Raw genomic sequence first — 23,487 nt, forward strand, 5'->3', positions numbered from 1 at the left:
TCTTCTCCCACTCGCAGGGTCTCTCATCCTTTCTTTGCCTTTTCCATCCCTCTTTGTTACAGAGACTCATCACCCTTCCCCCACCTGGTTTCAACTGCCCATCACCCACATACTTATCCACCTGGGCTTTACAAGAACTCAGTGGGTCAGGCAGCATCTGTGGAGAAGAAAGGAATTGCCAACTTTTAGGGTAGAGACCCTTCATTTGGTCTCAGTTCAGAAGAAGGATCTCAACCCAAAACATCTTATGTCTTTTTCCCTCCCTAGATGCTGTCTAACACACTAAGTTCCTCCAGTTTCTTTTTTTTTATTTCTCTAACAGACTGTTGTTAGTTTTAATAGTGCAGACTTCATTAGCTCTCTGTACATGTGAAGGGAGCCAGAGCACTAGGTGACATTCCAATGTAATTTAGTTCTCTTTGGATTTTCCCTTCTTGTACGGATTCGCCCATTGAGATGAGTCACTGGTATAATCAGGGACCTGAAAGCATATTCCTCATTTTTGGGTCCAGGAGTAGCTCGTCTGTGCTAACGTCGAGACTCTCTGGCTCATTAACTGCACCGGGCTCCTCCCCTCTGCTGGCAGTCGACGGCCGGCATTCCGCAAGTTCACTGATGTCCTACAACAGGAGACTTTATACCAGTCAGCTGGGACAGCCTGGCAGGATGAATCCACACGGTGAGCCTACCGACCAGCCAGATAACCCGGGAGACACCGGGCTGGAGAATCCGGAACTGGGAACCGACCCGAACACAACTAAAGCCGAGGCGCGCCAACTTCAGTAGTAAGTACAGATCCCCGTCACCTCAGTAGGTCAGGAGACAAACAGGTGTATAGATAGAGAGAAACTTGGGGATCGCAATGTATTTATTTTGTTTATTTATGTGCCGTCTCAGACTACAAATACTTTACATTGAAAAATGCAAAATGGGCTGAAATATAAAGTAAATATCAGAAATTCCATAAAAAAATTCTTTTAGAGCGGGGTTTCTCTCGGCATAAGATTCCGTGCCGTAAAACAAAATTGGGAACGGCTGTATTAGAGTTGCCTCTTTATGTTCCCGTAGTTTAGCTGAACAACATTAATGCTTTAAATCAGCTAATGAGATTCAAAAGAGTCAGTTTCGGGTTTCAGTTTCGTTTCCGCAGAGTCCACTGATGGAAAATTGTGATGGCAAGAAGCGAGGGAGGCGAAAAGAGCGCCGCGGCTTATTCAACTCAGCTCAGCTGGCATCCGGTGGAAGACAACATTAACCGCTTGCATCCATACAGCCTTCGGGAGCAGCGCAATTTTCAGTTTCACTCAGCAGACTCTTTATTCCCAAGAAAACTTACTTTCAGCATTAGTGCATTAAGCAACACGCACAAAATACTGGAGGCACTCAGCAAGTCAGGCGGGGAATAAACAGCGGACGTTTCAGCCGCGACTCCTCTTTAGGACTGGAAAGGAAGGAAGCAGAAGTTAGAATAAGAAGGTGAAAAGGAAATGAGACTACGGGGTTGGGGAGGGGTGGAGATGAAAAATTAAACCAGGAGGTGGAAGAAGTAAAGGACTCTAGATTAAGGAATCTGAGAAGTGCTGAGAGTGAACCACGGAAGAAAGGGATGGTGGAAGGGCACCAGAGGGAGGTGTGGGCAGGTGAGGAGAAAACAAGGGGCATGAGAGGAGCCCAAAAGGGAATGCAAAAAGAGACAGGAGGAGGGGGGTGAGGGGATTACTGGAAGTTCACAAAGTAAATGCTCATGCCATCAGGTTGGAGGCTACCCGGAGGGAATATGAGGTGTTGAACCTCCAACCTGACTAGCATCATTATGGGAGTGGAGGAAGCCAAGGGCCAACATGTTGGAATGGGAAAGGGAAGACAAACTTCAATGAGTGGCCACCGGGAAATCCCGTCCTTTGTAGCAAGTGGAGGAAATGGATCCCCAATCTACATCGGGGAAGTGATGTAAGCAAATTGTCTCCTCACCTGGAAGGACTTCTGAGGCTCTGAATGGTGCTGAGAGAATAGGAATAGTGACAGATGTCAAACCTCTCAAACATACTCCCTTTACGCCTCTTTGTCTCTTCCACCACCCACACACACACGCACACACACAATTCTCCTACTATCTTCCTGCCCTAGGGACTACGGTGGACAATTCAGCTAACGAGAAGCAAGAGGGAAATGAAAGCAGCCATGGGAAACCACAGAGTCACTGTTGCACTGCTGTGCATTAATGATGGATTGTTTAAGAGGGATGTGAAAGTGATGGAAGAGACACAATGCGGATTTGCTGCCAAATTGCCAAGCACGTTATGTAAAAATACAGGCAGAAATGTAGCGACTTTACCACCAGAGTTGAAGTGAAGAAGGTGTACTCTGCTAAAGGTCTCTCATTTTATGAAACATTCAGTATGTTAAGGTGAATAGAGATGGGAATGAGGAAATAAAAATAAAGATGTAAATTTTGTTGTGCTAATGAAAAAAGAACAAGGTGGTATGATGCAAATGCTTGAAAGCAGAGATAGACAAAGTTGGTAGATGCAGATTCTGTCTAGTTACAGCACCTCGGGTTAAACAGAAGTATAGGTTATATAATGAAATTACAAAATACTGGAAATACTCAGCCAGTCAAAAAGAAGGAGAAACAAATCTAATGTTGTTGTCAAGGAAGCTGTTATCTGTTACTAATAGCTGGGGTGTGGACCTTGCCAAACAAGACGTACAGTCCTTACAAAGTTCAAAGTACAAAGCAAATTTATTACCATACATTTCTCTGAGATTCATTTTTGCAGGCATTTGTAGTAGAACAAAAATACGAACAACCAGTGTGCAAAAGACAACAAATTGTGTCAATAAGAAAGCAGAACAAAATAATGATAAATAAATAAATATTGAGCCATGAGTTGTTGAGTCCTTGAAAGTGGCTCCATAGGTTGTGGAATCAGTTCAGTTTTGGGATGAGTGTAGTTATCCACTCTGGTTCAGGGGGCCAGTAGCTGAGAGGCAATAACTGTTCCTGAACCTGGTGGTTTAGGAACTAAGGCTCCTGTACCTCTTTCCTAATGGTAGCAGTGAGAAGAGAGCATGACCTGGATGGTGGAAGTCCGTGGTGATGGATGCTGCTTTCCAGTGACAGTGTACCTTGTAGATGTGCTTAACAGTTGTGAGGACTTCTTTTTCTGTGATGGCCTGGACCGTATTGACTCCTTTTCGTAGGCTTTTTTGTTCAAAGGTATTGGTGTTTTCATATCAGACCATAATGCAACCAGTCAGGACATTCTCCACTCTGCATCTATAGAAATTTGTCAAAGTTTTAGATGACATACTGAATCTTCACAAGCTCCTTAAAAAGTAGAGGTGCTGCCGTGCCATTCTTTGTAATGGCTCTTACGTGCTGGTCCCAGGCCAAATCCTCTGAAATGATACAATGAGGAATTTAAAGTTACTGACCCTCTCCACCTCTGATCCTCTGATGAGGACTGACTCATAGACCTCTGCCTTCCTCCCCTTGTAGTCAATGATCAGCCTACTGATATTGAGTGAGATTCGTTGTTGTGGCCAGATTTTTAACTAGATTTTTAGTCTCCCTCCTATATCAGAATCAGGTGTAATATCACCTGCATGTGTCTTTGTGGCAGCAGTACAATGCAATACATAATAATAGGAAAAAACAGTGAATTACATATACTGTATATATGTATATGCAGTATATTAAATAAATAAGTAGTGCAAAAATAGAAATAAAAAAGGTAGTTTGTGGGTCCAACGTCCATTCAGAAATTGTATGGACGAGAGGAAGAAGCTGTTCCTGAATCACTGAGTGTGTGCATTTGGGCTTCTGTACCTCCTTCGTAATGGCAAAAAGAACAAGGCATCACCTCTGTGATGGGTTCATTAATGAAGGCTGGTGCCCATGATGGAGCTGACTACAACTCTCTGCAGCTTATTTCAATCCTGTGCAGAGCACCCCCATCCCCATACCAGAGAGTGATGCATCCAGTTCGAATGCTCTCCACAGTAAATCTGTAGAAATTCACGAATGTCTGCGACTGACATAATAAATCTCCTCAATGAAATATAGCGGCTATCATGCCTTCTTTGTAGCTGCATCGATATGCTGGGTCTAGGTTAGATCCTCGGAGATATTGACAATCAGGAACTTGAAATTGCTCACTCTTTCCACTTCTGATCCCTCTATGACAATTGGTGTGTGTTTCCTCATCTTGCCCTTTCTGAAGTCTACAATCAGTGCATTGATTTTACTGATGCTGAGTTGCTGCGAGACCACTCAACTAGCCGATGTATCTCACTCCTGTATGCCCTCTTGTCACCATCTGAAAGTTTGCCAACAATCATTGTATTATCAGCAAATTTACAGATGGCACTTGAGCTGTGCCTAGCCACAGTCATGAGTGTAGAGAGTAGAGCAGTGGGCTAAGCACACACCCCTCAGGTGTGCCAGTGTTGATCGTCAGCAAGGTGGAGATGTTAATTCTGGTCCGCACAGATTGTGGTCTTCCGGTTACGAAGTTGAGGATCCCTGTGTTGATGGTGATTAAGGAGGAGATATTGTTGCCAATCCAAACTGACTAGGGTCCAAATCACTCCTCAGGCAGAATTTAATAGATTTCATCACCAACCTTTCAAAGCACTTCATCACAATGATGTAAGTGCCAATGGACAATAGTCATTGAGGCAGGTTATGTTCTTCTTGGGCACTGGCATGAATGAAACCTGACTGAGGCCAGTGGGTACATCCGACTGCCAAAATGAAAGGTTCAAGATGTCAGTAATCATTCCAGCCAATTGTTTAGCACAGGTCTTCAGTTCTTGTCCAGGCACACCACCTGGGTCAGGAGTTCACCCTCCTGAAGGATGATCTCACATCGGCCTCAGAGACTAAAATCACAGGGTCATATGGGGGCTTTGGGAGTTCGTGAAGGTGCCTCCATGTTCTGGCAGTCAAAGCGAGCATAAAGGGCATTGAGCTGTTCTGGGAGCAAGATCTTGTTGTCACTGTTACATACCCCGTAACTGGGTTGCCAAACCAGCAGAAATGGACCACTTAGTAGGAGTCTGGTTAACAGAAACTAATAAAGTTTTATTACAGAAATAAGTAACACAGTACTCTAATCGTAGGGATATAAATGCAACAGGTTAGCAATGATAAAACACACACGTACACAGAACTAGGGTAAGAGGAATCAATCAAGCTCTATCGCAGACTAGGCGTAAAATGATCAGTCTCAAGTGACGCAGAGTTCAGTTCAGCTTAGTACAGTTCACAGTAATCGCTGTTGTGCCGTTGGAGAGAGAGAGAGAGAGAATATGCAAATCTGATTCAGACAGACCTTTAATGTTCTTCGCAGCTCTCGGGCAGACCCTTTGTTATGTCTTCTGTGGTCACCGACTGTGACCCCTCCGCTCCGGATACGACCGTTCTTCCGCGGTGAATCCGGCACCCAGGCAAGGGCGGACACACACACCAGGTTCCCACCGATCGTACCCTTTTCACCCTGTGCATCTATGGTCGGTTCCCGCGACCAGACCTCCAACTCATACCAACTTGTGGGGGCACACCGCTCTTCCAGCGTCTCGTTATCTCGTGATCTCATGTGTGTCGTGCCTTAGCGAACCTGTTCTTTTTATCCCCCTGCTGGGGTATCACCTGTCCATCAACCTTCAAACATTTCAGGTTCAAAGCAACCGGTCTGTCAATACTCGGAACTGTGTCTCTTTTCGTTAATCTCTCTCTTCTCTCTTATTAGCATTTTGAGTGTTTCTCCATTGTCTCCCTTATCTCTCTCATCAGCATCAATCTTCTGATAAGTTGGTTTGTCGTCACACCACATATGTTGCTTGGTTTTACTTTGAAGGAGGTGGAGGAAGTTTGGTCTGGAATTGCACCTCATATGTGAGATGACTTCCCAGATATTATACCTGGATCTCTTGTACTTTCATCAGTCACCAGACCCGAACATCACTGATCTAGCTCTTAGCAGATTGCAGATCTCTTGGTTCATTCCAGGCTTCTGGTTCTCTGGCTGGGTTACAGACAAAGAGAAAAAACTGAGCTAAAGTTATAGATGGGTGGCAGACATACAGTAAATGGCTACTTTTGAGACAGACAGAAAGAAAATGTGAATTAGTTAGGAGGGGGAGGGGGACGTTCAATATCAGGTCCAGAAGGCTCTAAACATGCCCAGATAGAAGATGAGTGTTGTTCCTTAAGCTTTTGCTGGAGACAATGAGTAGATCTGTCAGATTGGGAGTGGAATGGTGAATTAAAGTGGCAGGGAGCAGAAAGCTTAGGATCACACCTACAAACTAAACACAAGCACTCTACGATGCAGTTATCCAATCTGTATTTGGTTTCTCTAGTGTATAGAAGACCATGTTGCAATTACAAAATACAGTACTTTTGATTGGAACAAGTAACAGGAACTGGCCACTGCTACCAGATATCAATCTCTGATATTGGATGTTAGGGTAACCTGGTTTGCTGGACATTTTCCACAGCTCTGCGATTAGAAACATGTTATGCAGGTAAAAAAAAACAGCTCAATTTACCTCTGTTACATTAATCTTTGAATGATAGAACCACAGAAACAGACCTTCAGCCCATCCTGTCCGGCAAATCATCCAGTACTCATCTATACTTACCCCAGTTACCGGCTCTTGCTCTATAACACTATGGCTGTATGAATGATTAAATGTTGCAAAAGTAGCTGTCACCACTGCCTTGGTGAAAATGTTCCTTCTCAATTCCCTCACTCTTTACATATATATCCTCTGGTTTTAATTGCCTGTGTTGTGGGGAAAACTTTCTTACTGCCTGCCTCTGTCTTGCACCTGATAATTCTGTATACCTCCAAAGAAAACAAACTCAGCCTATTCAGTGTCTCCTGATATCTGAAACTGTCATGATGTGAGCTGGCAATATTGGAACCCAAGTGCGGAGGAAAGAGAGATTCCGATGTGAGGTGGTGACAAGAGTTTATTCACAATAATTCCAAAAGACCATCGGTGGCTTGGCCAAGTGACACCGCAAGAAGTAACATTCTCAAAACTAGGACCCCATGATTACTGCTAATCAGGCATCCACTTAAATAATGCAAGTAACCTGGAATCCCTCAGCCTATCAAAATAAACCCAACAAGCTTAGATAGAAAGCACCAGGAGACTGCATTACAAAGAGCAGGTTGCTCAAGAAAAACTCAAAGAACTCTAAACAATTAACAGCTCACATTAAACAAAAATTAGCTAATTCAGGTGCTCTAAAACCCTCAGAACCCAACACTCCGCATAGGCCCAAAGAGCTCATTACAGTACCCCTTTCCCTATGGCTGACACCTGATGCCTAGGGAGACCTGAAAACTCGAGATCTAGGGATGATTCGAGAGACCTGAAGAACTCAAGAGGAAGGGATGGAGAACTTGCGAGGGAGGAACCCCAAGAGACTAAGGCTACGTCCACACTAGACCAGATAAATCCGTAACCGAAGCTTTCTCTCTTAGTTTTGACCCTCCGTCCACAATGAAATGGCGATTTCCTCCCCCGAAAATGGAGCTTTTCTAAAACACTCTCCAGAGTGTTTAAATCTGAAAACGCCGGTTGTCGGTTGTAGTGTGTACGGGGATAACTGGCTAATTTTAAAAACGCTGTCATGATGTGCCGGAACAAATGGTGGTGGCAGCGCGGTATTTCATTGTTTTGTTGAACACAACCTCCAACACCACAACAACAATACCTGACAATAGATGTGTAACAGCCTATTGTAACATTGTATGGAAATACAAGATAACACTGATGCAGACATGTTTTATACATTTAACAAGGCGCTTTATTTGTCATAGTCCCTTCTGGCAAACCCCCACCTTACTATTTACCTCAGGAATTGGGCCTCAATCCCCTCGTTTAATTTCCAATCATTCCCAGGTTCCACGAACTACACACACCTGCTTTCCATCAGAAAATGCAGGATAAAGACCCTGTGATCACAACAAGGAGCTGCCAGTTTGTTGGTCGACTGCGGTGTGAGTAACCTCGTTTCATGGTTCTTAGGGCTGTTAGTTCTAAGTCTAACATCACTCCTGGATTCTCTCCAAACCCAAGACTTTGGGTAAAGACTCTCCTGGAAACTGATTCCACGCTTGCTATGGCGATAACGCTTCCGGACTCTGCCCTCGCGCCCGTGTTCTGCACTTGAGTCCGTCCACCGCCATGCTCCTGTAACATTATTAATGTATTGCTTGTGCAAGCATTCAATAGATGCAATTATCAGTTTTGCCCAGTAACTCGTTTTATTCCACATGTTAAATATAGCAAAGTAATACACAAAGACATGGCAAAAGTAAAGGCAAACAAATGAGGTAACAGCAAATGTCACTTTTGCCCAGTAACAAGCCTTATTGTATTTAGTTGTAGCTGTGGTCCCTTTCATCGATGAAGAGACTTTGGCTGTAGGAAATGTTTCTGGACAAACGCACACCAGGTATACTGTTTCCTCTTCGCTTGTTTTCTCTGTGTCTCACGCATGCCTAGTAGGGGGAGATTCACCCAAATATCCATTCTAATGTGGACAGAGGTATTTTCAAAAATGCCTGGTGTGGACGCCTATCGTCTTTACGCGAAACCACCGATCTAGTGTGGACGTAGCCTAAGAGACCAGAGAATCTCAAGCAGGCCTGGGAACCTCGAGTGGGGTCTGGGAACCCTGAGAGGCAGGGAGACTTGGGGACCTCAAAAGGCAGAGAGATTTGGGAACCCCAAGAGATTCAGGGACCAGGGAACCTCAAGCAAGACCAGGGAACCTTGAGAGGTGCCCTGAGACGGGGTTGGGAGTCCGCGAGACAGACTTTAGAGTCCTTGAGATGGGAAAACATTGTAAAGACCATGGAAACATTAAGAAGACCTTGGAAACCTTGATAAGTCATTGGAAACCTTGAAAAGTCCTTAGGAAACCTTGAGCGCTATGGAGACCTTGAGAACCTTGACCTGGACAACCTTGAACACTTTGTCCGGGATGCTTAGACTTGGAAAAAGCTAAGAGATCCGGAAACTTGAGTCCTTGAAAACATGAAACTCAAAACCTAGGGAAGGGTCTGGGAAGGACCTTGCTCACAGTGTTTTACTCTTCACAATTTTTCCAAGGTAATTAAGATACAGAAAGCTGTACTCCCAATTCTATAGATTGAAACAGCATAGACAGGCGCCTCATCACCAAGCTTGCTGGCTCATTGTAGATCTGTTTCATTTGTTACATGGAAGTTCAATATTCGCAGTCTGAACCATGACTTCCATCAAGAAGGTCAATATAAGGTAACTTACTCTTGACAGGGTCACTTTATTTGTGTGACTGCACACTCGAGCCGGGTATTCGTTTTTGGAGCAGGGCCCCTCACTGTTGTAAATTCAAATTACTTGTGTCAGGAGACACTTGAACATTGGAAAGTTCGCTACAATTAGCATCGCCTATCAGAACAAACAGATGGGAATTATGCATTGTAAAAGGATAAGCTACCCCTCTGCAGCTGTTAGCTTATTTCAATTATTCCCGATAGTGTCCTGCCAAACATCGACTGGACATTAGCAAAGGCATACCATTACTAGCAAGGATCAACATTAGGAAAGGGCAAGCTCCTCCAGAATTTATACTATTGACTTAGAACCTAGAGCAGAACAGCACAGGAACCAGCCATTCGACCCAAACCAGCTAAAAAGCAAATCAAAAACACCTAAACACTAATCCCTCCTACCTACACCATGTCCCTATCCCTCCATCTTCCTCACATCCATGGACCTGTCCAAACATCTCTTAAAAACATTTAATGTATTTGCCTCTATCACCAAACCAGGCAATGCATTCCAGGCATCCACCACTCTGAGTAAAAATCTTACCACTCACATCCCCTTTAAACTTTCCCCTCTCACCTTCAAAGTATGCCATCTTGTAGTAGACATTTCAACCCTGGGAAGCAGATACTTTCTGTCCACCGTAATTTATCCACCCTCTCATGATAGCACATGTCCTCTGAACCAGACAGCATCCTGGTAAACCTCTTCTGCACCCTCTCCAAAGCCTCAACATCCTTCCTATAGTGGGGTGACCAGAACTGTACACAATACTCCAGACGTGGCCTAGCTAGAATTTTATAAACTTGCAACATAACCTCCTGACTTTGAACTTAATGCCTTGACTGATAAAAGCGAGCATTCCATAAACCTTTTTAACCACTGTATCAATCCATGTAGTCACTTTCAAGGAGCTATGAACTTGGACCCCAAGATCTCTCTGCTCTGCAACACTGATGAGGACCTTACACTTAACAGTGTACTGTCTCCTGGCATTTGCCCTGCTGAAGTTCAACACATCACATTTATCTGAGTTAAACCCCATCTGCCATTTCTCGGCCCAGATCAGCAACTGATCTATATTGCACTGTATTGTTTGCAAGCCTTCTACACTGTCCACAACTCCACCAGTCTTGGTACCAACTGCAAATTTACTAACCCTCCCATCCACATTTTCATCCCGGTCATTTATATGCATCGCAAACAATAGAGATCCCAGCACATACCCCTGTAGAATGCTACTAATTACAGACTTCAAGCCCCCAAATAAGTTCCTTCAACCACTACCCTCTTGTCTTCTATCCACAAGCCAGTTCTGACTCCACACAGCCAATCTGCTACAGACCCCATGCATTTTAATTTTCTGGATTAGCCTCCCATAAGGGACTTTGACAAACACCTTACTAAAATCCATGTAGACAACATCCACTGCCATGCACAAAGCCATGCTGGTCTTCCTAATTAGGCCATGTAATTCCAAATGCTCGTATATCCTATCCCTAAGACTTTTCTCCAGCAATTTTCCTACAACTGACATGAAACAAACTAGTCTATAGTTCCCAGGATTTTCCCTTGTTCCCTTTTTAAATAGAGGTACAACATTAGTCTCTCCAGTCCTCTGGGACCTCACCTGTGGCTACAGAGGACATGAAGCTACTGGTCAAAGGCCCAGCAATCTTGTCTCTTGCCTCCTTCAATAACCTGAGGTAAATCCCATCAGGCCCCAGGACCTATCCGCCTTAGCACTCTTTAGGAAGCTCAACACTTCCTCCTCCTTGACCTCTACACTCAGTACTGATCTCCTGGTCCTCCACATCCTTTTCCTTGGTAAGTACTGAAGCAAAGTACTCATTAAGTACCTCACTCACATTCTCCATATTCAAGAAATTGTTTCCCTCTTTATCCTTGAGTGGTCCTACTCTTGCCCTAGTTATCCTCTTGCTCTTGATGTTTGTAGAGAATGCCTTGGGATTCACTTTAATCATACTTGCCAAGGACTTTTCATGTCCCCTCCTGGCTTTCCTAATTCCCTTCTTTAGTTCTTTTCTGGCTTCTTTATAGTCATCATTGCTTCATTTGATCCTGACTTCCAAGGCTTGTCCTATTTTCTTCCTGACTAAAATTCATCATCTCTCTAAACATCCAAGGTTCTCTTATCTTTCCATCCCTGTCCGTCCTTGTAACTGGAATATACCTTTCCCGTTCTTGTGCAATTGATCTCAAAGCACCCTCCAAAGGTCTGATACGGACTTGCCAGAAAAAAAGGTGTTTCCAGTTAATGCTTCTTAGTTTCTGCTTAATGCCTTGTAATTTGCCCTACCCCAATTTGAAACTTTCCCACAAGGACCATGCCAACCCTTATCTACTCTTATCATGAAATTTAAGGAGTTGTGGTCACTTTTTCCTAAATGTTTACCCACTGGAAGTTCAGTCACCTGGCCAGGCTGATTACCCAACATTAAGTCCAATACAGCCCCTCCTCTCATTGGACACTACATATCGAATTAGGAAACCTTCTTTTAACTAATTCTGCCCCATCTAAACCCCTTACACTAAGAAGGTCCCAGTTTATATTAGGGAAGTTGAAATTCCCCCATGACAACAACCCTATTATTTTTACAGATTCCCTTAATTTTATTACCCATCGATTCCTCAATGTCCTGGTGGCTATAAGGGGGTCTGTAGTACAATCCCATCAGTGTGATTGCACCCTTCCTGAGTACCACCCAAATAGACTCAGTGTCTGACCCCTCCATCATGTCTCCCTTGAGTGGAGCTGTGATATTGTCCCTGATTAGTAGTGCAACCCCCTCCTCAATTAATGCTGATTAGTTTAATCAAACGAACGTCTTTGATAACTTTACTTGAAGCACTCAGTTGTTATGCAGACCTGAGTCATGGGACCCTGAAGCTGGGAACTGGGTACTTACAACTTGAAAAGCACAGAACAAAGACTGAAGAAACCCAGAATATAGAGAGCTCAGAACATAGTCTAGAGACACTCAAAACGTAAACTTGAGGAACTCAGATTGTGGACTTGCATTCTCGCCTGAAGCTGATCAATGTCAAAGCACCACTGTTCAACCTCCTTTAAGTCCATTACTTGGTAGGGTCCTTCTGTCACATGTGTGTTGACAATACCGGAACGCAATGCAGAGAAAAACCAGATGCTGATGCAGAGATGGCAACGAGAGTTTATTCATAATAATTCCAAAAGAATGTCAGTGGCTCGGCCGAATGACACTGCGGAAAGTAACATTCTCAAAACTAGAACCCTGCGATTATTACTAATCAGGCATCCACTTAAAAAATACAGATAACGTGGAATCCCCAAGCCTATCAAATCTAACAAGCTTAAACAGAAATCACTAGGAGACCGCAATTCAGAGAGTGAGTTGCTCAAGTAAAACACAATGGACTCTAAATGATTAATGACAGTCATTAAACAACAATTAACCAATTCAGGTGTTCTAAAACCTCAAAGTCCAATGTTCTTGGGCACCCCGCACAGGCCAGAAGAGCTCATTACAAAAGCAATAAAAATCCTGATACATCTCCTCTGCACCCTCTTTATTAACTTGTCCCGTCTCACCCAGTCAAAGGTATTTCCTTGTCTACACATTCCTCTTCCACCTTCTCTACTAGTGGAAACTATCTTGTTGTCACTCTCTCTTCTAGTATAGTCAGTTCTGTTGGGCATGTCCACAGTTATTAAATACATGGTACATAGACAGAGAGACAATGTGTTCAAAGAGCCATACTGAGGTATTTGCCCTCCTCCTAGCAGAAACAACATACATACACCAAACCCCAGAAGACTAAACCCTCTGAGTCCATGGTTCTATGCCCTCTGAGAAAGGTCAAATCTTTTCTTCTAATGTATAATTTATTTAAACAATATTTCTCTTTTTAAATCTGCAGTCAAGGTGGATATTCAATGATGGCACCAAATGAGAGCAAGCGATCTCAGATACAGCAGAGTAAGTATTTCAACAGTAAATGTAATATTGTTTTAACTTGGTGATCACCTTGCCTTTTCACCCTTTGTAAGCCAGAACTCCTGTGAAGCTCTGGTGCTATTATTTTCCTCAGCTCATAGATACCCATTGCTTAATGGTGAGCTAGTTTTTCTCCCAATGCAGCATTCACTTCTGATTTTACATTCTCATTCTAGCTTTGCATTCCATCTTTAGGATGGTACAATCTCTCCCAGCCCACAAGTCTCCAGGATTTCTGCATTCTCCAATTGCAACATTAAATGCAACCTCTGTAGTCCGTACTATTCTAAGGAGAGAAGACCCGACGCAGACTGGGAGACCGTTTTGCTGAACACCTACACTCTGTCCGCCCGAGAAAGCAGGATCTCCCAGTGGCCACACATTTTAATTCCACATCCCATTCCCATTCTGACATGTCTATCCACGGCCTCCTCTACTGTAAAGATGAAGCCACACTCAGGTTGGAGGAACAACACCTTATATTCCATCTGGGTAGCCTTCAACCTGATGGCATGAACATCGACTTCTCTAACTTCCGCTAAGGCCCCACCTCCCCCTCGTACCCCATCTGTTACTTATTTTTATGCACACATTCTTTCTCTCACCCTCCTTTTTCTCCCTCTGTCCCTCTGAATATACCTCTTGCCCATCCTCTGGGTACCCCCCCCCCTTGTCTTTCTTCCTGGACCTCCTGTCCCATGATCCTCTCGTATCCCTTTTGCCTATCACCTGTCCAGCTCTTGGCTCTATCCCTCCCCCTCCTGTCTTCTCCTATCATTTTGGATCTCCCCCTCCCCCTCCAACTTTCAGATCCCTTACTCACTCTTCCTTCAGTTAGTCCTGACGAAGGGTCTCGGCCTGAAACGTCGACTGCACCTCTTCCTACAGATGCTGCCTGGCCTGCTGCGTTCACCAGCAACTTTGATGTGTGTTGCTTGAATTTCCAGCATCTGCAGAATTCCTGTTGTGAAGCTAATTAAGATGTGTGGAAGGACCATGATAACAGTCAATTTCACTTCTTTTCCTTCCAATGAATTTGTATTGTGTGCATTATCTGCAGTTCAGTCGCCATTTAGACTAGTACCCTGCAGGGGTCTTAGCAGTTTGAATACACACCATTCACATGCTGAGGTCATTTCTAAGCTGGTGCTTTTTATTGCAGTGGCCAACAAGGAACTGGAGGAGCTGAGGCAGTGGAGGGAAGCTCACAAACCGGGTCCAATCAGCATGGACCCCACACAATTGGGTAAGAATTAGGGTAGACATAAACCCCATTCAGTGGTCCTTGTTATGGAGGGAGGCTGCTGCCTTCTTTCATCTTTGAGGTGGTCTTACCTACAAAAACAAGTTTTTGGTGCACTTTTTGTGTGCTATGACTAGTTGTATAAATGTGATTATTGTTTGTTTTAATGCATTTGGTGTTAGAGAATCATATAGCCACAGCACAGAGGGAGGCTCTTCGGTCCATTCTCTCCATGCTGACTGTCTTGATCAATCCCAATTACCAAACACTTCATCTGTAGTCTTCTTTTCATTGATAATTCAACTGCTCATGTGGTGGAAGAGAAAGTTTCCTTCAGATCCCCTTAAAACTCTTACTCCTTACCCTAAATCTATACCCTCCCATTCTAGATACCTCCACTATGAGGAAAGGTTTCCTACTATCTACTCTAATGTGCTCTTCATAGTTTTGTATACCTCTTTCAGGTCCACCTCCACTCCCTACTTAGCGTCCCTTACTCTAAGGAAAACAAACCCAGAGTATACAATCTCTTCATAACTGAAATGCTCCATCCCTGGTGACTCTCCTCAGCACCATTTCCAGTGCAATTACATCCTTCCTTGTGCACCAATGTTCCCAAATTCCTTACTGCTCAATCAGGCCCTTGGTCATCTTCCAAAAGTGCATCACCTCACCTCAGGATTAAATTCCATTGCCATTGCTCTGCCTATTTTACAATATCATTCTGTACCCAACGCCTCACTATCAGCAACATTACTAATTTTCACATCATCCACAGACTTAATAATGATATCTACCATATTCAGTTCCATATCATTAATGTACCCAACAAATAGCCTGATCCTGACCATTGTACCAAAACTTCCCTCCTTTCAGGTTCTGTGTCCCAACTAATGAAGGGAAGTATCACACTTTTCCTATGACAAAAACAACTCTTCACCATTAACCTCTGCCTCCTGTTACTGAGCTAATTTTGGATCCAATTTACCAGCTTCTTTTGTATTCCATGACCTCTAACCTTTTAAGCCCATCTTCCATGTGGGACATTGTCAAAGGCCTTACTGAACTCCATGTAGTCTACATCGCTGCACTGCCCTCATCAATACATTTTTGGTATCATTTCAAAAGCTTCAGTCAAATAGTAGGGCAGCATGGTAGCATAGTGATACCACAGTGCTTTATAGTACAGGCACCCAGGGTTCAATTCCTGCCACTGCCTGTAAGGAGTTTGTACGTTCTCTCCGTGACCACGAGCTGCAGTTTTTTCCCACAGTCCAGTGACGTACCAGTTGGTAGGTTAATTGGTCATTGTAAACTGTCCTGTGATAGGCTAGGATTAAACTGGGAATTGTGTAAAGAGTTTGTATGTTCTCTCCGTGACCATATGCTCCAGTTTCCTCCCACAATCCAAAGACCTACTAGTTGGTAAGGTAAGTGATCATTGTGATTAGGCTAGGAATAAATCAGGATTGCTGGGTGACATGGTTCAAAGGGCTGGAAGGGCCTATCCCATAAATAACAAAACAAAAATGTGTCAGACAGGACCTCACCTTAACAAAGCCATATAGGCTAGCTTTGACTAATTCCTGCCTTTCCAACTGTAGCTCAAATCCGTTTGTCAGATTTCCTTTCCCACTGACATTAGACTCAAAAGCCTATAGTTGTCTTCCTTATCCTAGCTTTTTTTCTGGAATAAGGGTATCACATTTGCTGTCTTCATTAACAACTAATTCAACAACTACTCTCTTAATTTTCCCAGTGCCCTTACTTATTCTCACTTGTACTACCCCCACTACCCTGAGCCCACAGATCCCTCTCATTAAGAACCAACCCCAAGATTCTTGAATGTCACAGCTTGCTCCAGATAAGATCAAGGGGGAAAAAAACATACAGGACTGAAGATGAAAGCATTGCTAATTGATGTATTGATATGCTAACCCCTTTAGTGGAAAATCTATCAGCTATTTTCAATGCACTGAACCTGTCACGTAAGTGGTTTACAGCCATTGATATGGGCGATGGATTCTGGTCAGTAGCACTGATGCCTGAATGCCAATTGTGGTTGGCTTCTACAGTTGATGATCAACAATACCAGTGGATGAGGTTATCACAAGGGCTCTACAACAGCCCCACTATCTATCATGTAGCTTTAAGGCAACATCTGATGGATTTATCAGCCAGTGATTCAACTGTCATACAATATGTGGTTGATATCCTGATTGCAGAGCCAGAGTTCTTTTCTGGGTGTCAGATGTTGGATTTCCAGGAGACTTCCAGCCTCCCCGATGGCCACATCTGCACCAGCTGCATCGAGATGCAGCTCCTTAGAGATTGTGTTAGGGATTGCTAATTTCCACATTGTTTATCATTGATTTAAATAGTGGAATTGATGGCTTTGTGGCAAAGTTTGCGGATGATACAAAGATAGGTGGAGGGGTAGGTAGTGCTGAGGAAGCAATGTGATTGCAGCAGAACTTAGACAAATTGGAAGAATGGGGATAAGTGGCAGATAGAATACAATGTTGGGAAATGTATGGTAATGCGCTTTGGTAAAGGGAACAATAGTGCAGACTATTATCTAAATGGAGAGAAGGTTCAAACAACAGAGGTGCAAAGGGATTTGGAAATCCTCATGCAAGACTCCCAGAAGGTTAGTTTACATGTTGAGTCTGTGGTAAAGAAAGCAAATGCAATATTAGCATTCATTTCAAGGGGAATAGAATATAAAAACAAACAGATAATGCTGAGGCTTTATAAGACATTACTTAGGCCTTACTTGGAGCATTGTCAACAGTTTTGGGCCCCATATCTCAAAAGGGATATGTTGTTATTGAAGAAAGTCCAGAGGAGGTTCACTGGATGAGTCTGGGAATGAAGGGGTTAACGTATGAGCAGTGTTTGGCAGGGGGACTGTCATTGAAATCTACAGAATGTTGAAATGACTAGATAAGGTAGATGTGGAGAGGATGTTTCCTATGGTGGGAGTGTCCAGAACTAGAGGACACAGCCTCAAAATCGAGGGGCAACCCTTTAGAACAGAGGTAAAAAAAAATTTTTTAGCCAGAGAGTAGTGAATCTGTGGAATGCTCTGTCACAGACAGCTGTGACGGCCAAGTCTGTGGGTATATTTAAAACAAAAATTTGTAGTTTCCTAATTGGTCAAGGCATCAAAGGTTATGCCAACAAGGCAGGTATATGGAGTTGAGTGGGATCCAGGATCACTTGTGATGGAATGGCAGAACAGACTCGATGGGCTGAATGGCCTAATTCTGCTCTTATGTCTTCTGGACTCCTTCATCTGAAGCTGCGGACTGACATGAACATGATGTACTTTACTTCCTCGATTACCTATCTTCCAAGGTCACAAAGCAAATCTAGACGAGGCACAATTGCAACAAGAGGAAGTAATTCATTTCCAAAAAAATTCCCAAGGTAAACAGGAAATCACTGAGGATTGTGCTAAGTTGTTAAAAGTCTCCTATAACAGCTCAGCATCTTTGGTCATTTCTAGGTTTGTGCAACTACTACGGAGCATGGGTCAACTCTATCTAGTAGGCCCAGTTGATTCTCGATCGATTGCAACCTATCTGGTAGTCATGGCTGTTTCTAGCATTGTGCTCAGTCAAAGCTTGAACGTTTGATGAATCAGTGCACGCTTCATTGACTATGAACTGGCCCCTCAAGTAACATCTGCTTGGATATCCAATTGGTCTACTGTTCTAGAGGCACTAATGCCACCATTCAGCAGGTGAGCCCAGCAAATCCAGCTACACTGTCACCATCGCACATGAAAGACTATGATGATCATGACTGTGCAAGAACAATAATGTGGCAAGAAGATGCAAATTATTGCAAAGAAACACCTTTATCGAGCCCAGATCTAATTCTGTATACTGATGGTTCCTTGACGATTGAGAGAGAATTTGAATGGCTGATTCTGAAACTGGAGTACTGGCATCAGGAAGCATGGCTGTTGATCCTCTGCACAACAGGCAGATCTAAAAGCCTGTAAGTTGGCAGAAAGAAGATCAGCTAATACCTACATTGATTCTCAATATGCTTTTGGAGTTGTCCATGACTTTGGAAGCTTATAGAGACAGAGGATTTCTTACGGCTGTAGGAACCCCTGTCAAGAATGGCCGTGTAGAACAAGAACTTTTGGATGTCAGAAGTTGCCGTATTAAAATGTAAAAGTCATTCTAAAGTGACTGCAATAGGAAGCTGCGAAAATGCATTTGCAAAGAGGGCAGCATGGGAAGGAGTAAGGGAAGTAAAACAGTGCTGAGAACATAGGCAGTGAATCTGACAACTGGAGTTATGGGAACAAAGTTGAACTCTGTATCACAGATGAACATAGAAGATATCGGAGAGATACAAGCTCAATGCTCCAGATGGGAAAAGTAGTTCTGGGTGGAGAATGGTGGGAAGTTAAGCAGTGATGGAGAATGGAGATATGGCACTAGTCGTAGACGATTAGCTCCAGCTGCACTGCTTCCTTATCTGGCACAGTATAGACACTCCCTAGGACATATTGGAGTGCAAAAGATGATTGACAGATTTTCCCAGTGGTAGTGGCATCCAAAGTTCAGGGTACAAACGTTTGAAAGATGCATGGAGTGCCAGAAAACAAATCCTGGAGCAGTGGAAAAGCTACCACAATTAAGTGCCCCGACCCACTTGGGGTGGTCCATTTTTACATTACTTTGCCAAAGTGTCAGGGATACTCAGACATACCGGTAATAGCAGACAAGATTTCAAGATGGGTGGCAAGGGGAACCACTGCCGCACACATAGCAGAAACTCTGGCTGCCATGTGTTTGTCAGGAATTATGTTGACTGATCAACGTTGAATGGTCTTTTCATTGTCCACATCAACCCAAGTCTTCAGGAGAAGTCAAACAAATGAATGTAATCATCAAACAACGTCCAAATAATTATCACGGGGAAGGCATACCATGGCTTATGGCTGGTCACTTTGGTAGGAGTTGCCTACCGTGCCATTACCCAATGCGCCAAGGCAGATCTTGTATGGGCTGTTCCTGCACATCTTTCACTTCCTTGCCGTCATCTGCCAACCAGAAATGATGTGGCAGTCTGTTTTACCATCCAGTGGTGAGGGAGGTTCACACTGGAAGCCTCTTTATGCAGGGGTTCTTCCCCTGTACATTGGGGATCTGGGGTGGAAGCTGTTGCATAGTGCGGTGCTGTGCAACAGGTTTTTGAGCTGGTTCATTCGCACCCCGTCCACCTGTCTATCTGTGGCCGGGAAGAGTCAGTGTACCATGCTTATGTGGAGTGTCTGAAGGGGGCTGCTCCTCAAGCTCTGGTGGAACTTCAGCCCTGCTCTCGATATATGGTTACTCGGGACAGAGTGGGATGGGTCTCTCGGGAGACCGATTGGTGGGTTTGCTCCTGGGCCTGGCTAAGGTGGCCATTCACCGGTCCAGGCAGCAGGCAGTTGAGGGTTACGTTCATGTCCAAAAGTCCATAGGGGGAGAGCATGTAGTCACTATGGGCACAGTGGAGGAGTTCCAAGAATAATGGACGGCCTCCCCCCACCCCAGGGAATTGAGTATTTTGTAGGTGATATTTTAATTTTAATTTGTAAAGTTTTGTGAATCTCTTATCATTGTGTGCTGATTGTGAGTGAATAAACTTTTGTAGTTTTGTTAAAAAAAAGTATTCCAGCTAACAGGTCTGTCATGGATTGCCTGCTGTATCTATCCCACACCACATCACTTCCCCACAGCCAATCAGAACAGCAATGCACTGTTCATTAGGATGATTCCTCACTGTCATCAAACATTAATCTCGCCTATATAAAAATAATAAACCAAGTTGTATGGTGTTACTGCGGAATTTTGTTTATTGCATTGACCTGCCTTGTTTCCTACCTCGCACTCGTCACTCTGGAGCATTGCTTACAGTAGAGACCTTATTCTGATTCCAGTTACTTGGCAGCAGCTGAAAGCCAAATAGTGCAGGGCCCACTTCCTATCTGATCTCTGATTTGAAACAGGTTCCCCAGCACTTAAAGGTGGCACCTTTGTGCAACACTGGTAGAAAGTAACTTAGACATTTTAATACAGGGTCTTTTTTTTGGTTCCAGATGAAAGAAACAAACCAGCCATTTATTTTTTTGAGTATTTGTTGGGTAAAAATGACTGGAATCATTCGTCTTGGGTAGAGCAGACGAGGAAGAATGTTCATTTTGAGCAAGGATATTCGGCCAAGCCAAGAAATGGGAAGAGTGCTCCATCGCTCAAGGTCCTGTTTGATTTTGTCAAATGACTATGTAAAGTTAGCTTTGAACAATTGATCAAAAGTAGGTGTGATAAATATGCCTAAGTAAACAAAACCTGTCTGTGACCATTTAAAGGGGAAAACACCCTGAGTGTCAGGTACCTGCTGCAGATTCCCCAGAGGCATAGCCTCTGATTTAGTATTGATTTTATAACCTGAAAAGGCACTAAATTAATTGATGCATTGTATAAGGTGCTGCACTGATATAGCAGGGTTTGATAAGAAAATTAGAACATCATCCGCATACAATGTAATTTTATGTGACTTTAGTCCTATGTCTGGAGCAGATATTTTGGGGTCTCACTGAATAGCCTCAGCCAATGGCTCGATCACTAGTGTGAGAAGTAGTGGTGATAAAGGGCAGCCCTGCCGGCTACCCCTCAGAATACTAAAATTGTCCGACCTAATACCATTAGTGAGAATCGCAGCCAAAGGGTCATTATAAAGAACCTTCACCCACTTAATAAAATTATTACCCAAACCAAATCGTTCTAAAGTGAAAAAAAGATACGGCTATTCGACACAATCAAAGGCCTTTTCTGTATCTAAGGAAACCACCAGGTCCACTGCCTGCTGCTGACATGCCTGAATCACATTAAGTAATCTTCTGATATTGTTAGATGATCTACGGCCTTTTACAAAACCCTTTTGATCCTCTTTTATGGTAAAAGGTAACACAGTTTCTAATCGCAATGCTAAGGTTTTAGATAAGATTTTGAAGTCAACATTTAACAATGAAATAGGCCTGTAGGAGGCACAATCTTCAGGGCTTTTTCCTTTCTTAAGAATTAGGGAGATATTAGCTTCTCTCAATGATGGTGAGAGGAGACCACATTTAAATGCATGGTTGAACATGTTTAGCATTGGCTCTGATAATAACCCTGTGAACTATTTATAGAATTCACTGGTGAGTCCATCAGGATCAGGGGTCTTCCCACTTTGGAGCTGTCTCACAGCTTCCTGTATCTCATGTATAGATAACGGAGCATTGAGGAGGGACTCTTGTTCAGAAGAAATGCCTAGGAGACCTAAATTCCTGAAAAAGGACTCCATCCTAGATTGTCCATCATTACATTGCTCAAATTGATAACAGTTCAGAATAAAAATTCTTAAACACAACATTAATCATTTTAGAATTACGAGTGAGGGCGCCTGTCCTGTCCCATCCCTAATTGAAGCAATAGTCTGAGAGGCATTTTTCTTTCTAGCTAAATAAGCCAAATACCTACCTGGTTTCCCAGAGCATCGACAGACTACTAGCTGATTTGGAATTAATAGATAGGAAGGTTTTGAATACAGAAGTAAAGTAGTCTATAAATTTATTATCTTTTAGAATAAAAGGATTCAGCCTCCGATGTCTAGATCGTGCTGAATTATCTTTGGGTTTAATATCTAAATATACTGCTGCATGGTCAGAAATAGCAATATTTCCAATTGTGCAGGATACAACTAAATCTAGGAGTGTTTAGGGGGTTAGAAAAAAGTCTATTCTGGTGTAACACTTGTGTGGATTAGAAAAAAAAGTGAAGTCTTTGTCTGAGGGATGTAACAACCAAGTAGTCTCGGGGGTCTGGATTTTCCAGACATTAAAAAATATCATTTAAGTTCCTTTTTATGTTGTGTGGTTGACTGGGTTTGCAGGGACCCCTCCTCAGTTTGGCTAGACATTGAAGCTTCACAAGCAAAATGCCCTCTTATTAATTTGCTTTTCCTCAATAAGATGAAACCAATTAAGGAATATTGTCGCAATCCAATAACAATTAATACAGTCAGGGCTTGGAGGACGGTGCGGCAAATTGAGGGCAACGCAGCGAAAATATCACCTTTTTCTCCAATAACCGGCAGTCTGGATTTTCAGCTTGGATTAATGGATTCTAGATTTAAACTCTGGATTTCTAAGGGTATTTTCCATCTAGGAGATTTGTTTGATGAAGGAACGATGATGTCTTTTAGTCAAATAGTACATAAATTTAACATACCCAACAAGGATCTTTTTTGATTCTTTCAGATAAGAGATTATATACAGAAAAAAAATATCATTTTTAACTGATTTCTATAGTTCTGACATAGAAAAGAGGGTGTTTCGTTCTAAGGGTGAAGTCTGTATTAGTACTTTTTACAGCATCCTGAGGGAATGTTCTTGTGGAGAGACTGAGCAGCTGGGAAGGGTCTGGGAGGAAGAGCTGGGAGTAGAAATTACAGCTGAAACATGGGAAGACATCTGTGATAATGCAAAGAAAATTTCAATTTGTAATAGAACTAAAGCACTGCAACTCAAAATTCTGCTTAGAGCCCATCTGACTCCAGATAGTCTCTCAAAATTTAAGACAGGGGTTTCTCCAATCTGTTCTAAATGCAAGGTAAATACTGGAACTTTCACCCACTGTTTAGGACTTGTCCCAAGCTTCAGGCATATTGAGTGATATTTTGGGTGAAATGAAAAAGATTCTGTAGATGGAGCTTGAACTGGACCCAGTGTCTTTTCTCTTGGGGTTACCCAGCAGTCGTATTATTAATGCACATCAGAAAAAACTTTTTAACAAACTGACTTTTTGTGCGAGGAAGAACATTTTACTCTGTTGGATATCTGATAAGGCCCTG

The 23,487-nt window shown here is 43.1% G+C and overlaps 1 protein-coding gene across 1 annotated transcript in view; it reads left to right on the forward strand.

The window, feature by feature from the left end:
• The first annotated feature begins 529 nt into the window (after positions 1–529).
• epsti1 (epithelial stromal interaction 1) overlaps positions 530–23,487 on the forward strand; it is a 55,968-nt gene continuing 33,010 nt past the window's right edge. Inside the window, exons 1-3 of the mRNA XM_063049943.1 lie at positions 530–785; positions 13,264–13,322; positions 14,503–14,586. Of these exons, the coding sequence (XP_062906013.1) occupies positions 616–785; positions 13,264–13,322; positions 14,503–14,586 (313 nt within the window). The 5' untranslated portion in view covers positions 530–615. The remainder of the gene's footprint in view (positions 786–13,263; positions 13,323–14,502; positions 14,587–23,487) is intronic.

Source organism: Mobula hypostoma, chromosome 6, assembly GCF_963921235.1.
Source record: "Mobula hypostoma chromosome 6, sMobHyp1.1, whole genome shotgun sequence".
In the NCBI taxonomy this organism is placed as follows: Eukaryota; Metazoa; Chordata; class Chondrichthyes; order Myliobatiformes; family Myliobatidae; genus Mobula; species Mobula hypostoma.